Source organism: Xyrauchen texanus, chromosome 8 (genome assembly GCF_025860055.1).
Source record: "Xyrauchen texanus isolate HMW12.3.18 chromosome 8, RBS_HiC_50CHRs, whole genome shotgun sequence".
In the NCBI taxonomy this organism is placed as follows: Eukaryota; Metazoa; Chordata; class Actinopteri; order Cypriniformes; family Catostomidae; genus Xyrauchen; species Xyrauchen texanus.
The window spans coordinates 27,880,067-27,898,739 of record NC_068283.1 but is presented as its reverse complement, the minus strand read 5'-3'; the positions used below and the strand labels follow the sequence as shown (position 1 = coordinate 27,898,739).

The 18,673-nt window shown below is 38.8% G+C and overlaps 1 protein-coding gene across 2 annotated transcripts in view; it reads left to right on the top strand.

Moving 5' to 3' along the window:
* Positions 1-13,325, top strand: part of LOC127647357 (voltage-dependent calcium channel gamma-2 subunit-like) — a 104,883-nt gene extending 91,558 nt beyond the window's left edge. Inside the window, exons 4-5 of one of the 2 annotated variants that reach the window (XM_052131547.1) lie at positions 2,756-2,896; positions 10,637-13,325. In XM_052131547.1, the coding sequence (XP_051987507.1) occupies positions 2,756-2,896; positions 10,637-11,181 (686 nt within the window). In that variant the 3' untranslated portion in view covers positions 11,182-13,325. The remainder of the gene's footprint in view (positions 1-2,755; positions 2,897-10,636) is intronic. The other variant, XM_052131546.1, reaches the window with a different exon arrangement.
* The last annotated feature ends 5,348 nt before the right edge of the window (positions 13,326-18,673 follow it).

The following is an 18,673-nucleotide window of genomic DNA, read 5'->3' as shown; positions in this document are numbered from 1 at the left end:
ATAAAAAAAAACTTTCAATAAAAAACAATGGGAAGAAAATGGAAATAATACAGAAATAAAATGATACAGTGGTATAAGTAAGTGCAGCACAGAGCTCATTCAGTAAACGCACAGCTACACAGATGTGTTTTTTCAGTAGTAATCACAAATGACATGAAAGGTCATGGAAAAGTCATTGGTCAAAAATGTGGAAATCCTGACTTGCATTGTATACTTAGCGAGCATTTATTTTAGACTCTCTTTGCAAAGGAAGTGATCTGAAACAAAGAATAAAATATATGTTAAAATGACCATTTCTGCCTCATATGGTCTTATTAGAAGAACATCAATGTGGGAAAAGAAATCATAAGACACTGAGAATTATGAGGGGCTCAGTAAGCTTGAGTAGATAGAGAGAAAAACAGAGGGAAGGAGACAGATAGGAAAGGACTGAACAAATTGCAAGAAAATTAAAATGCCGTTCATCACTTCGAGTGAGGTCTCGTTTCAGTTTCTCAAGAGAGAGAAGGGTGGGGGGAGAGCTGCGGCAAGTGCACGAGGAAAACTCCCACCTTATATAACACATGCAGCAAATGAGATATTGCCATTTAGCACAGCATGTATGCCATGCATTTTTTCAAGTTAAATATTCATAGAATAACTATTTAAAGAGATAGTTCACCCAAAAATGAAAATTACTTCATCATTACAATCCAGCGTGACTTTCCTTATTCGGTGGAACACATAAGGCAGAATGCCAAGTCTCAGTCACCATTCACTTTGATTACACCTTTTGTCCATACAATGAAAGTAAATGTTGACTGAGGTCAGTCCCTAACATTCAGTCTAACATCTCCTTTTGTGTTCCACAGAAGAAAGAAAGTCATACAGTTTTGGAACAACACAAAGGTGAGTAATGGATTATATAATATTTATTTTGAGGTGAACTAACCCTTTAAAAGTGCTTGTATTTCTGTCTTATGGCATTTTTCTAATAAAAAAAAAGAAAACTGAACCCAGGGTCTCCTAGCCTGGTACTGACTTGACACTTTTCAGCAGATCAGCCTGGGAGACCAGCTTAGGTTGGTTTTAGCAGTTTTTTTCAGCAGGGTTAGTAGTTAAACTAACACAATGTTGTGATAGTTGACTTTGAGCTCTAATGTGATCTGCAGTAGATGAGATGAGTGCAGTGGTTTTCTTGTGCTGGGGTAAAGCATGACTGCAAGTGACCCCAAAAGGGATCCTTAGTCCTCACTTAAGCCAGCACAATTAATTTATAATTATAATTATATAATTATAGAATTAAATAATTACCAGCAAGAGTTCACAGTACTGTCATGCTGTCCACACATCAGCTCTTACAGCACAGGAAAGAGCGAGATCGAAAGAAAAAACTTGCTGAGCTTGCAAAGTAGATGGGGTGGTGAAAATTTAACTAGCCTGATGAAAGCATAACTTTGCATGTCAAGTATTTTAAAAGCGAGAGAGAGAGAGAGAGAGAGAGAGAGATGGAGGAGGAAGAGAGTAAGAGATGAGTAAGCAGTGAGAATTAAGAAAGACTGGTGAGAAGAACTGGGTAGGAGCGAACTATGCTGTGATGAAGTAAGAAAAAGGAAAGTATGGCCAAAGTGAACTTTTGGAATATAATGTCCTACTCTGCAAGAAGAGATCGAGGGCCACATTTTGAACAACCACTGGAATGGTCTCCACTGAATAATTACAAACCACCAATGATATAAGCCCGTCACTCTTTCCTTACCTTGCACAACCCCATGAACGAGTTAACAGACTATCCATTCACTATGAAGTACCGTAAGAGCCATATGCTTGCAAGAGTAGTTCAAGCAACAGTTCACCCAAAAAACTCAATTTGCTCACCGTAATGCCATTCTAAACCCAAATAACTTTCTTTTCCCCATATTTATAATATACCATTTATATAGATTTCAGAGCAAGGCAAGATTTTTAGTGGAAAAACTACATACATTTTTGTCTGTTCACATAAAGCTATTGTATGGCTTTCAAAAAACTTGGAATATAGAGAATGGGTCATGTGGACTATTTTTAAGGTACTTTAATAGTACTTTTTTGGTCCGTTTGGAGCTTGACAGGCCTTAGTCACAGTATGCTCTCATGTGGAAAAGTGTGAATATTCTGCCTAACCTTCTTTTGTAACTTACCAAAGAAAGTAAGTCAAACAATTAAATGAGGGAGAATAAATGATGACCAAATTATTCCTTCAAGCTGAAAAATATTGGGTTGATGAATTTATTGGAGAGTTGAAGTCTTGGCAGAGATTCCTGATAACATTCATTAACACATTCACTTGTCATGTCATGGCTCAAATTAAGCCAACTCGTGCTGATGTCTTGTTTTGTTATTTTGTAAATGTTCGGTAATTATGGCATCTGTAAATGGTTGGGTGTCTTTGGCCTTGTTCAGGCTTGGAGAAGCATGAGAGTGTTTGTGTGAGACACAAGTGTCTGGTGAGACTCTTGACCTCAGATTCCTCTTTCAGGAATATTTAAAAGGGTGTGAGAGCTGTTTACTCTACTGGCAAAGTGTTGATTGGCTGCGCTTAGCGCTGAGAAGAAAAGCTGTTAAAATCACCCCAAATGGCAGCTTTCTTAATCTGTCTCGTTCCTTTTCTCACACTACACTGTGTTCTGTACTCATATCAATTCAAAAAGTAACAGCCTGTTTTTAACATCTTCTAAACTTGTGTCTCAATCCAACCTTACTCTGAATTCCCTCCTCTCCCTTTCTCCATATCCAGGGGCCGTACGAGCGTCTAGTATCTTCCCCATCCTCAGCGTCATCCTGCTCTTCATGGGTGGCCTGTGTATAGCTGCCAGCGAGTTCTACAAGTCCCGCCACAATATCATCCTCAGTGCAGGGATCCTCTTCGTGTCTGCAGGTGAGCACATCAGCACGTAAATTAATCATAAAGAGAAGAAAAGTACACCATGTGGCCAAATGTATAAGGAAAACCAAACACAACCCCCATATTGGCTTGTTGAGCATTTAATATCAAACAAAAGTCTTGCACTAGACTTTCTAACAAAGCTGCCTTGGATCTATACAGTAGGCAGTTTCTTTTTTGCTGTCTCTCTTTGCTACTCATTCTGTTGCTAGGCTTAGAGAGGCCTTGTGGGACTTAAACTCTAAAAATATGGTGTCCCTGACACACTTTCCCAATGATCCATCACGGTGGTTTCACTCTGTCACAGACAACTCCAGCAGAGTGTGACTGAAGTCAGTAGCGAGCCACAGATCATGTTCCTGTGAGGTCACCCACTCTAAGCTCTTGTGTTTAAGATCACTTTTTCACTCTGATCTCTTTCTTAACGTGTTGTGACAAATCTGACAAATTAAAACACTCACAGTTTAGTTTCTGGCCGATGGTTTAAGTCATATTCAGGATATTCTGGAGTCGGCTGTGTTAACCTTGCTATTTAGAGGGCATTTTCATTTCGTTTTGTGAGGAAGGTTCTGTCATCCACATCCGTTCTGCAGAGTATGATCAGGTGCAAACTGTAACTGGCTCATCCACCCTCAGACTTCTTGCAGAATTTATTGCAATTTGCTATGCGAGTACAGAGTTATATGACTTCCATGCACATCGCTCTGAACAAGTCATTAGTTATGTAATGTTGAGTTTATGTCACTTAAAGTCATTGTGAAATCAAAATTGACCTGAAATTGAATGTTCCTGGTCGTTTATAGTGCACAGTTCATCAGTGCATGCTATTCATGCAGTTCGTCTTTATAATCTTTTACCAAAATGTAATAATTTGCTCCATCTCTGAAACGTTTTACCTTTTCTTCTAATATCTCTAGGTTGTACAGGCTATTGAAGAATGCTAACACATTTCCAAATAGCGTTTAAGGCATTGTATTAGTATACTCACATTCAGGTATATCTCCAATATGGTTTGGAACATCCACTTTTAAGTATCTAATCAATTAATGACAGATAAAATTCCAACTCTTCATTTGTTTCTTTTAAAATATCCTGCTTCACTTGAAATATGTCAAATTACAGAAGAAAATAGGTTGCGAATGCTGTTTAATGCTGACTTTAATGTCACTCAAAGCAGGACTTGGACTTGGACTTGGAGGAACAAACAGAAGTAGTACTCTGACATAATAAGTGTTTTTTTCAGTATCGGGCCGAACGGACATGGTGAATAATGGTTCCAGTAGCATTTCCATTATAACAAGGCTTGTTACAGTACGATTACAAACCGTTCCCGGCCATGATTTCTTAGCATGGTTAGCTAATTGTAATTAGGACAGTTACCCCCAAGCTAATGCTAAGCGCTGCACTTCAGCATGGTAACTAACGGATATTCAACAAAAATATTGACTAAACAACTATAACATCTTATTGCCAGATGTGTATAGTAACGAAGTACAAATACTTAGTTACTGTACTTAAATACAGTTTTTTAATATTTGTATTTTATTTATTTGGACCTTTACTTTCACTTCACTACATTTTTAAGAGAAAATGTAAACTTTTACTCTGATAAATTTCTCCAGACACTTTCGTTACTTTTGCGACTGAACACCACAAACAAATAACAGCTGTATGTGCAAAAATGCATGCAGACCGGCGATAGTGATGTGTGATTAGTTGAAAGAATCATTTGAATCGAATCTTTTCAATATGATTCCTTTGAACTGAACGAAAAGATTAAAAAAGCGGTCTGAATGATTCATTTTTGACTTTGGCCAATCCTGGATCTGAGACATTTAAATCATGCACTTTAAAGAGCCCATTCAAATTGATTTCTCAGAAACTGATTATATTGCATGTACGCCCACACGATTGGTTTGCGTCAATAGATCTGAGGGATGCGTACTTCCATATTCAAATTGTACAACACCACAGGATTATTTTGAGATTCACGTTCGAGGGAACAGCGCATCAATTCAAAGTCCTGCCCTTTGGACTGTCTCTGGATCCTCGCACAATTACGAAGTGCATCGATGCAGATCTCGCCCCTCCGAGACTGAGCAGCGTACGCATCTTGAACTATCTCGACAGCTCTCCCAGCCAAAATATCTCCTTTTTGGGAGTCTGTCTCGACTCCACGAGCGGGCGCGCGCACCTCACGAGTGAACGCGTTCAGGCCATTCTACAGTGTCTCTCTCAGTTCAAACTGGGGAGAACACTTCCTCTGAAGCTGTTTCAGAAAGCATTGGGATTTAGGGTGGCAGCATCGGCCGTCATCCCATTAGGTCTCTTACACATGAGACCATTTCAGTGCTGGCTGAAGCGCTGTGTGCCACAACATGCTTGGCACCAAGAGCGCATGTGCATCACTATATCCCGCCGCTGTATGGCTACATGGTAACATGGACAGCTCCTGCAATTTACCAGCAAGGTGTGGCGCTGGAGCAAATTATCAGGTGGAAAGTGGTGACTATGGATGCTTCCAACACAGGTTGGGGGGCGGTTTGCGATGGGCGCCCAACTTTCGGCACCTGGACAGGTCCGAGGAGGGTGTGGCATATCAACCGCCTAGAACTATCGGCTGCAATTCTAGCCTTGAAGGCTTTTCAGTCAGAAATAGTGAACTGTCATGTCCTGGTTCGCTCAGACAACATGACAGTTGTGGCATATATAAACCGCCAAGGTGGAATTAATTCACCGCCACTGTTGAGACTGACCCGGCACCTCCTCCTATGGAGTGAGCATCATCTCCTCTCCCTGAGAGAGACATATGTCCCAGACCGCCTGAATTACGGTGCAGACCTACTGTCACGCCAAGTGGTGATACCGGGCGATTGGAGAATTCATCCTCAAACGGTGTTAAGGATTTGGGAAATATTCGGCAAAGCAGAAATCGACCTATTTTCCTCAGTGGAGAATGCCCACTGTCCCTTTTGGTATTCGAAGTCCCAAGCCTGTTGGGAACGGATGCAATGGCACTCAAATGGTCGCCGAAACACAAATACGCGTTTCCTCCGGTATGCCTGATCCACTCTGTCATATGCAAAGTCTGGGAGGACAAGGAAACGGTTCTGTTAGTTGCGCCGAAATGGCCCAATCAGCCATGGGAAATACCGATGAGGAGGGATCTCCTCTCTCAGGCGCACGGCACAATCTGGCATCCCCAGCCCCAGCTGTGGAACTTGCATGTGTGGCCACTGAACGGGGCACACTACATGTGCCAGAACTGACATGTTCAGTCATGAACACCATTTAACAAGCCAGAGCACCATCCACAAGACGCCTCTATGCACTAAAATGGAAGGTTTTCACTGACTGGTGTCTGTCACATAGTAAGATCACAGTAAACTGCCCCATTCATGAAATTCTAATATTTCTTCAAAAGCGATTAGACGCAGAACTCACTTCGTCAACGCTCAAAGTATATGTGGCAACTATATCTGCGTATCACGCACATGAAGCCGGCACCTCTATAGGCAAGCATGATTTAATCATAAAGTTCCTAAAAGGAGCAAGACGATTAAACCCGTTCACAAGGTTTAGGTTCGTAAGCCTAGACGTAACGTCTCTTTCTTCACAAGTCCTCTCTGTTTAGAGCACTTGCTATTCATTGGCCATATATATACATTATCTATATATATATATATACTTATGCCCCCTTTTTAAGTACGGGCTCCGTATCATTTACACAACTGCCTGCATTCATGCTGTTATAATTCCATAAGTCACAAGCACTTCATTATAAATAAACTCCCTTCCCGGCCGGGTTCATAAGGAGTAATTCATACTATATGGCTATAGCTCATATATTCATTATGAGTGCTCTCCTCCTGGCCATCATGAGGATCACTCACTGTGGCATACACATGTCAGTCGCCGTCCCATAAGACTGCACCGCCATGTTTCCTCTCTAGGAATTTATGTCGTGTAGTGTGGCGTGATGGGATTCTGTTCCCCATTTGCATTAGTAAACGCAATGTCAAGTGGACTGAAGTCTTAAGGGAACGTCTCGGTTACGTACGTAACCTCGGTTCCCTGAGATGAAGGGAATGAGACATTGCGTGTCTCGAGGCACGCCTAGTGTTTAGGCGTGCCTCAAGACTCTGAGTTCTTGAGGCACGAGCAATGCGCTCCTTGTTCTCAGTCAGAAATTATGAGGAAATGGTGTCTGTGCACCTGTTTTAAAGCTGTCAGTTCACGCCTAAATGAGAGGTCAGTTTCGCGTCAAAACAGGTGGGGCTCAAACACCATAGCCAATATAAGAATATTGGCATTATTGTAGAGAGGTTTCAAATAAGTTGTGTATGAAGGCACTCCCATATGCGTTAGTAAACGCAATGTCTCCTTCCCTTCGTCTCTGGGAACCGAGGTTACGTACATAACCATGATGTTTTCTTTTGGATGCAATAGTGTTATATATGCTTTGTACAGTATGTGGTAACTAGGGTTTTCTGGATGGTTGCTTGGGCATGCTGTGCAGTTGTCAAGGGTATCTCTGCTGTGTTTTTTGCACATTGCTCTGCAGTTTACAGGGTGTTTTATGTAGTTGTCAAGTTGTTGCTATGCTATAGTTAAATTGTTTTAACTGTGTTTCAGCACATTGCTATGCAGTTGCCAGGGTGTTCTGGATGGCTGCTTATTAGCCCACCCCCACAAGTCTCTGTTCTGGTCTCTAATATGGCTCAACTCCCTCCTTCAATGTTCCAATTTTGATGGACTGTGGTGTTCATTTACACTCATCCCATAAATATGATCATTCTGATGTGATTTGAGTGTGCCATTAAAGGGATAGTTGATATGAAAATTCTCTCAAAATGTTCTTACCCTTATTCCATCCAAGATGTGTATGACTTAAAAAAATATTTCAGCAGAACACACAAAGACACACAAAAAAGATTTTCAGAAGAATATCGCTGTTATGTAGGTCAATTCAGTGTAAGTGAATGATGGCCAGATCTTTGAAGCTCCAAAAAGCACATAAATGCACCATAAGAGTAATCCATAAGACTCCAGTGGTTTCATCAATGTCTTCTGAATGGAGCCAATTGGTTTTGGGTGAGAATAGACCAAAATATAACGCCTTTTTCGACTTTAAACCTTGACATTAGCAGTCTCCTTAGCGATCAGGATTTGAAGCTCGATTACACTTCCTAAAGCACCATCTAGGGCTCTGCATATGCGTCAAGCACTAGAAAGTGAAATCAAACTTGAAATCATGATTATGCCTATAGATTGGAATGGCAAGATATACAGTGAAAATGAGTTACAATTTGGTTTGTTCTCACCTAAAACCAACTGAATCGCTTAAGAGGATATGGATTTAACCATTGCAGTAGTATGGATACCTTTATGCTCCCTTAATGGGCTTTTTGTAGCGTGAAATGTCTGACCACCATTCACTTGTATTGAATTGACCAATAGAGCTGAAATATTCTTCTGAAAATCTTGTTTGTGTTCTGCGGATGAAAGAAAGTCATACACATCTGGGATGGCATGAGGGTGAATAAATGATGAGCACCACCAAACAAATAAGTTGCCATGGGTTTAATGAGCTACTTTATATTTTACTTGAGTCAGCCTCTATGAAGGTATCTTTACTTTTACTCAAGTATGGCAAATGGATACTTTATACAACACTGCTTATTGCACAAAACTATCAAAGTAGGAGAAGTAAAAAATAAGAAAGGCTCCAATATAGAGCACCACAAAACCGCTTATGCACATTCTAAGCGCAGAATGACACGCATCAACGTAACCAGAGCAATTGGGAGTCTCAGAGTGATCCACACTGCGCATCGAAAAGCAACGAACTGCAAGATAATGATGCGAGTACACATCTACATTACATGAAGCAGTTTAAACCTTTTTTACTGCAACTATTTATTTAAGCAGTGTCAGAGAGAATCAGCAAAAGACTTTAATCCAAAGCATATCACAAATATGGGAACATTAATCACAGCAGAGGATTTAATGTAGTGATTGTCTTTTAATGTATTGTTGATGCTGCGCTTTGATAACTGAAAGAGCAGCAGTACATAAATGGACTTAACTTAGAGATTAAACTTCTTGCAGAGGGTTTTGCTGTGACTAATATTAACTGTTAATATTAAGGCAAAGCAAATTATAATCACAAAAAAATATTCTCCAGAGTTGCATCTCAATTAATTTGAGAATTGTGCTCCCATTAAAACTGCCGTCACTAAAATATTAAAGTTAGTAGTCTGATCCCTCTACTAGTCAGTTGTTGGACGACTAGTCGATTAGTCAACTAGCAGAGTTGTGGCAACTCACAGTCCATTCTAATTCTGATTTCGCTGCACCACAGTGGAAAATGAAACCGTTACAGTGCCAACAAGCTCTGACCGGCAACGAGACCGTTAGGCCCAAAGGTGGAAAAGAAGCTTATGTCACTCTTATGTCAATAGAATCTCAGACATATATACTGCTGGCCAAATGTTTGGAATAATGTACAGATTTTGCTCTTATGGAAAGAAATTGGAACTTTTATTCACCAAGGGGCATTCAATTGATCACAATGTATGGTCAGGACATTAATAACATCAATAATTACTATTACGATTTTTTTTTAAATATTCTGAACTTCTGAAACTACTTCAATGAGTTCTCATTCCAAAAAATCCTCCACGTGCAGCAATGAAAGTTTTACAGATCCTTGGCATTTTAGCTGTCAGTTTGTCCCGATACTCAATGACATTTCACCCCATTCTTTCTGTTATACTTGCCATAGATGTTGTCTTCTCATGCGCCTTACAGTCTAGCTGATCCCACAAAAGCCCAATTATCTGTTTCTTAGCACATTCTAAGCTTTTCTTTTTGTTTTTCTGTTTCAAAAGTGGCATTTTCTTTGCAATTCTTCCCATAAGTACTGCATCCCTGCGTCTTCTCTTTACTGTTGTACATGAAACTGGTGTTGAGTGGGTAGAATTCAATGAAGATGTCAGCTGAGGACATGTGAGGCATCTATTTCTCAAACTAAAGACTGTGATGTACTTATCCTCTTGTTTAGTTGTACATCTGGACTTCCACTTCTCTTTCTGTCCTTGTTAGAGCCAGTTGTCCTTTGACTTTGAAGACTGTAGTGTACACTTTTATATGAAATCTTCAGTTTTTTGGCAGTTTCAAGCATTGTATAACCTTCATTCATCAAAACAATGATTGACTGACAAGTTTCTAGAGAAAGCTATTTGCTTTTTGCCATTTTTGACCTAATATTGACCATAAGACATTGCATACTGTGGCAACTCAAAAACAAACACAAAGACAATGCCAAGCTTCGTTTAATGAACCAAATAGCTTTCAGCTGTGTTTGATATAATGACAAGTGATTTTCTAGTACCAAATTAGCAATTTAGCATGAATACTCAAGGATAAGGTGTTGGAGTGATGGTTGCTGGAAATGGGGCCTGTCTAGATATGATAAAAAATAAATAAAACATTTAAATAGTGATGGTGCTGTTTTTTACATCAGTAATGTCCTGACTATACTTTGTGATAAGTTGAATGCCACTTTGATGAATTAAAGTACCAATTCCCTTCTGAAACAGCAAAATCTGTACATTATTCCAAACTTTTAGCCGCCAGTGTATGTTGGAACTGCATTAACAGAATGCTATAGTAATGAACTGTATTGCTTTCTACAAGGTGTTAAATTATCTCCTCTCTTCTTCTCCACAGGCCTCAGTAACATTATTGGCATGATCGTGTACATATCAGCCAATGCAGGGGATCCCTCAAAGAGTGACTCCAAGAAGAACAGTTACTCGTATGGCTGGAGTTTCTACTTTGGTGCTTTGTCCTTTATAATGGCTGAGATGGTGGGCGTGCTGGCCGTGCACATGTTCATCGACCGGCATCGGGAGCTGCGGGCGGGCGCGCGAGCTGCAGATTACCTGCAAGGCTCTGCTATTACACGCATCCCCAGCTACCGGTACCGTTACCGGCGCCGCTCCCGCTCTTCATCCCGCTCCACGGACCCCTCGCACTCCCGTGATGCCTCGCCGGTGGGCTTGAAGGGTTTCGGAGCGCTGCCCTCCACCGAGATCTCCATGTACACACTGACCCGTGGGGGAGACACCCTAAAGGCTAGCCACGGCACTCCCACCACCACCTACAATTCTGAGAGGGACCACAACTTCCTGCAGGTCCACAACTGCGTCCAGAAGGACCTGAAAGACTCATCCCACACTAACGCAGCCAACCGACGTACCACCCCTGTATGAGGCCCAACCTCCCTCCATGCAGATAGCGGAGAAAGGGAGATAGGAGCACGGAGCAGGGTTGAGGCGTTGAGACCCAGAATATTACAGATCAAACATCATGTACCATGAGTTTTCATGATTTAGAGGAAACGGGAAGGTTTTTACTTTTCAATCAAAGACTACACGTGTATGCATGATTTTGCCATTTACCATTGACAAAATTAGTCTGGTTTTAAAATGGAGAGAGGTTAAGTTAGAGAGAGAAAAAGAGATGTGCAGAAGGGCTGTTTTGGCCTGTGACATGGGAGATGTAGCTTGTGATGTTGATTTGACATTGTTATGTTAAGAAAGTATTTTACCACAAGCAACAAGCTACTTGCTGCTTCGTAGACTTCTTCCCATCTCCATTCGTCTTATTTATTTGTTCATTTGTTATTTACATATAAACTGTGAACAATTGCAGTATGGTTTTCTGTAAGAAATAGCCCAGCCTGCAATCTCTTACAAAAGGAACAATATATATATATATATACATATAGTATATATGTGTATGTATTAATTTTTATAAATAATTTAACATAATAATCAAGACTTTTTCAGAGGCAAAAAAAGATAGAATGAGAAAGACAGAAAACAGAGAAGTCAAATCTCTGTTTGCCGGGTGATGATCTGTTGGAATAGAGACTTGGTGTCCTTGAGCGTCTGTGGACAATGGATAAGATCACAGAACATCTTCGCTGCAAAGCTGCTGTTACTCAAGACTGAAAACAAACATTCAACCTTAGACAAAAATCTATTCTTTTAAAAGAACCTTCTCATCTTTTTCTCAGTCCCTGTTTGCTTCCACTTTTTTTCCTCTCGCATTCGGTCGTCAAGGGAGCAAAAACAAAACCTGCATATGTTGATCCCCTTCACTGACACAAGCAAAAAAGGGGTCAGAGTTCACTAAAAGACTCCAGAATCGACTGCCAAGATGGAAAAAAAAAGGAAGTAGGAAGGGGGGGAGGAAAAGAGGAGGATGCAGAACTCTAAATAAATACTTGCAAGAAAGCAAGCAACAAATAAAGTACGAAATATTACAAGAAACGAAGCTAAGTGACTCACGAATACAAAGATAAAATGCATGCTATAAATTTACAGCAAACCTGCTCTTGAAACTTAAGTTTTAAAGGATAATGATAATTATAAAGGGAAAAGCAATGTTAAAAAAAGTTAAATATTAATGTTTTGTATAATGTTTTTGTTTTGGTTTGTATTATTATTATAATTATTCATTATAATAATATACTTTTGGCGACAAACCAAACAAACAAAATTATGACAAAACTGCTTTTTTAAATTCTGAGTTATTTCTTCATATGTACATGTATTTCTTTTATTCATTTGTTCTTTTCCAGAATCACACGCCTTAGTCATTTCGTTGGATTCATTTTAATGTGTCATTTTATTTGAAATGAAACCTAAAGGTGCCAAAACAGAATAATCCTAAACTTGGATGCATCAAGTCCTGATGAATAAACAGACGAACCCAAGGGGGAACAAACTCACCACTTCTCTGTTTCTAAAGCACCCAAACCCTCACGCAGCTGATGAGGTTTCAAGAACCATTTACAGTAAAACAGCGGGAAAGGAGGCAGTGTTATGAGTGAGCATGAGCCTTTCCAAATGAGTCAGACATGATTAAGTAACAGTAGGGAAGCAAAGTAACAGGCCACGTAATTACTCATCTGTTCTAGGCTAATCTATATGTGGTAAACAGTCTCTTAAGTATGTAATGTATCCATTGCTGTAGTAATGTGTAGGCCCACACAGAATCTGCGCTCGCAGAACTCCACGGAAAGCTCAGCAGATTTCTGCTAAATTTGAATGCCTTTCATTCACAAAGTTGTACACCCCCCCCTGCCGTTCTTGTTCTTTATTAAACATTTTGGCTAACTGACCCATGGCAAAGATGCACCCCCACTTGTCTACGTTTGCTTGTTTTGAAAAGTTTTGCAGTACTTCCCATAGGAATGAATGGGAGATTGCCGTGGAGTGAACAGCTTGATTATTGGCAAAATATTCTCACAATTGGAATTTATAATATACTTATATACTTAATATATGCTGGAATGAAGAGGAACATGTTAAAGCATAATTATTTGACACTTTTTGCAAAAATAAATTGTAAAATTATGCCATGTTTAAATTCCTTCCAAAAAATTCCCAAGATTCGTCTCCAGAATCAGCTGTAGAAAGCACAGATTTTGGTCATAAGGCAATTGACTTGTTTGTGAAAGTGTGTGTGTGTGTGTGTGTGTGTGTGTGTGTGTGTGTGTGTGTGTGTGTGTGTGTGTGTGTGTGTGTGTGTGTGTGTAGGTGTGAATAATGTTAACATGTTCTTCTTTGCTCTGATGGAGTACACCTGGAGGAAGAACAAGGAAAAAATGGAAGAGACAAACAGGGACACAGTGGGATGTGTGCAGTGTTCCCGAGAAACAGAACACAGGTTTGTAATAAAACATGTCAATCTTGGCCAGAGTGACCTACTCAAGCATTCTCTTAAAAGCAGCACTTTCATGATTCAACACCCTTGCTTGAAGGTTTTTCCTCATAAATGTGTGCGTAACAGGTAACCGGATTCATGCGCAGGAAAGAATTGCTTCAGAGTGCAGCAAAGGGCTTTGGTTTTGTTTTGTTATTCTTATAACTAAGTATGAATTTGTGCTTAATCAGAGAATATGCCAATCTAGACAATGAGCTTTCCTGAGAGACCTGAATTCTCTTGCATTCTCTGTGGTAACACACAGTAATTCTCTAATGTAAAAAAATCCTTAATATATGCCAAAATCCAACCCACGGTGTAGGCAACAGCCATTTTGTTCCCTCGATGGAGGAACCCAAGAGGGTAAGAAATTACAACCATCACAAACAAGCAGTGTTTTACACATTTGTTTTAGTTCTCTGAATTAAAATGCTTCCCTCGTTCTCCCACTCTCACTGTATTCCCTCATCCATCTTCCTGCATCTTGTTGGGCCAACATGCTCTTAATGTCCTTAATTTGCCTCCCCTGCACAATCTCAAATTTTTTTTCTCCTTTTGTGAATCATCTACTTGCATACTACCTTATACCCCATCCCTCCATCTCTGGCTGTCACTGCTTTCTTTCCTCTTGCTCTCCTACATTTTCTTCATTACACATTCATCACTCGATCTGTCCTTCTTCTCCTTCCTCTCATTCTGACGTCTCACGCATCAACTTTTCCATTCTTCTCATCTCTCTCCTCTCACAGCAAATCAAATTCCCCTTCTCTCCTCATTACAATACTGTGAAAAAAAACACAGATTTAAACAGACAAATCAATCATTGGGTAATAGCCCCAACGTTCCCCAGATCAAAATTACTGGCTGATTAATGGACTCTCACTCTTTAGTTTTCTTCAAATGAGCCACTGTCTCTCAGACTATGTGCTGGTAGTACATACTGACACCGTATGTTTACTGCCTCTATTTGTCCATACTTTCTGGATTTGTTTAGAAGAGAGATTCTCTTTTACAGTTTTTCTCAATCGCTTTGGCTCATTTTTTTGAAATAGTCTTCACATTCTCTAAACTGTCATTGGAATTGTCACAACTGATTTATGAGACGTCACATCTCACCCAAAATATTTAATTCATGCTTCAAAACCTAGCTATTGTGTCAGTAAATTGGCCAATACCACCAAAATGAATAAATGTTTGCTCGTCATCGTGTGAGCTGTACTGATCAAATAGTTTAGATGTTTTTTCACCATGGCTGTTAACCCTGGAAATGTTAGTTGGTGGCTATCACTCACCCAACACTTACAGTGCAGTATTAATATATTACAGTATATATTAATATGTAAGTATGATATAAGTATTATATTAATATATACATATTATTTACTTTTAATATTTGTAGAATTTTAAAGATTCAAGTATTGCAAAATGTTTCTAAATTAAAGGGCATCTTGTGGAGCACTTGCTTCTGTTTCACACATGACAATAAAAGATTGATCACAAGCTGGTCCTCAACATAAATTATTGAATCAATTACAATAATCACAATTGTGCATGTGCTCAATTAAACTTTTTACTCTGTGCATTGATGGAATTAAATGTATCCAAATGTTTTGACTACGTTCACCAAAATAAGTTCAGATCCATTTAATGATTCAGTAACCATTTTTGTGTGAAAAGCACATGTGGTACATTTATCCGATATAAGTATCTGAATAAAAGAATGACACAGAATAATTTGAATGTTTATGGAAAAATGCCTCTGAAAAATCATATCCAGGGGTAAATTTAATTTCTGACGCCGCTGAGAAGCAAAAGAGTTAATCCTCCTATTGTGTTCAGAATCTGTATACACCCTTTGCATTTGCGGGATAATTCTGACATGGTGCAATTAAAGCTTATAAATCTTTCATAACCTGATAGTTTTCATCAAAAACTATATTGTAAGTAATTAATAACTTCTTAACTGTTCATGTTTGTAATAAGATTTATATTTTTTGTCATGTTAACTGCCAAATACAAAAGTCATGAATTTACATTTATGCATTTGGCAGACGCTTTTATCCAAATTGACTTACAGTGCACTTATTTCAGGGACAATCCACCCAGAGCAACCTGGAGTTAAGTGCCTTGCTCAAGGACACAATGGTGGTGGCCGTTGTGTTTGAACCATGAATTAATATGCCATTTATTTATTTTTAAATAATACAATTTTGAAATTATTTGACATTTAAAAATATACATTAACTATATCAAAACCAGTGTGATACACATAAAGACATTTTTTTAATCAACACTTCTGTGTGATTAAATGTTATTTAAATTCAACAAAATATTAAATGTATATTAACATCCAACGTGAAAATTACTAGTAATTTAAAAGAATTTCCTATTAGTCATAACTGCTCAATATTTACATTTACATTTATGCATTTGGCAGATGCTTTTATCCAAAGTGACTTACAGTGCATCTTTTACTGGGACAATCCCCCCGGAGCAACCTGGAGTTAAGTGCCTTGCTCAAGGACACAATGGTGGTGGCTGTAGGGATCGAACCAGCAACCTTCTGATTAACAGTTATGTGCTTTAGCCCACTACGCCACCACCACTCATATACCACCACAATATAACTTGGTGGTCAATATTTATGAAAGCATATTCATTTTCAACTAAACATCATCAAAAACAACTGTATAACTCAAGTATACCACATGAATATATCTTTACTATGATTTTAAGCAAAATTAACTGTCGAATGTCTGCTGTAATCTTGTCGATCATCAGTAGCTGAGTAAAATGTGGACCTATTAATTTTCCTCTTGCAAGCCCTATTTAGACTAATGTGTGCATGAACTTTTGCGCTCACCACACCCCCTTTAGCTATTAATTTAGTTCATTTGTTTCATTTGTGACATTTGTCATGTCTGTTTTGTACAGAAATGTGTGTGTGCACAACATGCAGTCCCAGTGAGAGATAAAAATGTGCGTGTGAGTGTATGGGAAAGATGCTAAATGTAGTATTTATAAGAAAAAATCTCATTCATAGATGTAAAAAATAAATCAACATAATATCAGTTGATGCCCAGGTCAAAATTGACCCACAAACACAAAATATGTAGCAATTTTATTTAAAAAAAATATGTTTAGTTTGATAGTCTTGACACAGTCACAAAGTTTGATTCCCGTACTAAAAACAAAGTGGTATTTAAAAATTATTATCTTCCTCTCCCGGGTAAAGAATGACCTGAAAGAAAGAGGAGGGTTAAGTTAGTATCTTCACTTGGTCTCCCTTTAATATCACTGTTGTCAACAAGAGAAACAATTGAGATATTAAGAAATCTTCTTTCCTTCATAGAGAATGATGGATGGATACCAAAGGGATTTTTATACTGAATTCAAATATACTATGCTTTAAAATAGCTGAAAAAAAGACCTGTTTATATTTTGTAATATTTTGCTGTACTCATGTAACAATGCACTAATGCAGAGATGCAGGCGTTCATGTGATTGTGTAGGGTTTGCAGTGATTTCAGTGTGTGTGTTTGTGTGTTTGTGTGTGGGTGCTATTGCTGAAGGCAAACAACGAGACCTGCATTCCCCTCTCCAACGACACCCTTCTGTCACTGTGTGGCTCTGAAATACAGTTTTAGAAGGAAGAAGAGATGTGTGTCATCGTCAGGGGCATTTTTTCCTCCCAAAATATTTGAATGAGAAAATTATCGACAATCCAAAAAAAATATTATGAAATAAGGGATACATTTTTTTTTAAAGTGACAGTCCAGCAGATAAAGTTTCAGCATGAGGCAGCGTCAATTTTTGCTTCAGTTGGGTTCGTTGTGTTCCTATTGATGTTCCAAGTGTTGCGTGAAGGTGAGGGTTGCATAAACAAACGAAAAGGTGGACCGGCAGGCTTGTGATGTCATATCGACTATTAAAGCATGTAGGATGATGACAATTAGAGTGTAAAGTAAAAGAATGTCCTGTCAATCTAACGGTAAAGGAAATAAACGTATTGCCAATCTCAGGTAACATCTGAAGTACACCAAACGTCTGCAGTTTAAGATCAATAACATGGACATAACAGTCTTACACGGCACACTAAGCACTTTTCACAACTGTTTACGAATGAAATTTTATCAGGGCCTATTAGGATCTATCCAGTGTGGGGCAATCTACTAAAAGAGTAACTAAGCTACCAACTAAACAACAAAAATGAGCTTAAAATAAAAATAAATAGCTGAAAGCTACACTGAAGTAACACTGCTAGCCACATGTTAAAAGTATAATGCCAGATGTTTGTGTGTGTGTGTGTGTGTGTGTGTGTGTGTGTGTGTGTGTGTGTGTGTGTGTGTGTGTGTGTGTGTGTGTGTGTGTGTATAATATTCAGGGTACATTCCCCTTTCATCAAAGTAGTCTATTGTGGTGTTACCATGGTACTTTGTTATGGGCCTTCACCTTGGTACTGAATTTTGCCATTTTCATACACTACATTTGTATCATTTTATACTCACAAAATATAGTAATATAGTAAGAAGGTACATCGAGGAATACCATTGTACTATCATAGTAATCTTTGTTGGACTTTTTCCATTTTTGTACTGTTTAGATACTCTTTTGGGTGGAAATGTTTGCCTGCAGTAAAGGGTTGTGCATAAGCTGCAGTTTGAAACTAATAACAACTTTCCTCATGGCTAACAAACGATAAGATGCAGGGATGGTTTCAGTTGTTAAGGTAAATAATCCACTTCATAACGCACTATTTTTGATCTCTTTCTACTAATGTATCCCGTTCATGTTTTACATGGAGAGAGACCAGAAATCATTTAAACAATTAAGCATGTGAGTGAACTCTCCATATTATTCAAAATAAACAGCTAACTGGTTCAGTTTGATTTGCAAGTTGATTTAACACTTTCATTATAAAGAATCAACTCAAAAGAGTGATTCATTCAAGAATCAGACCTTTCTAGTTTTTATTCTGAACAGCCGACA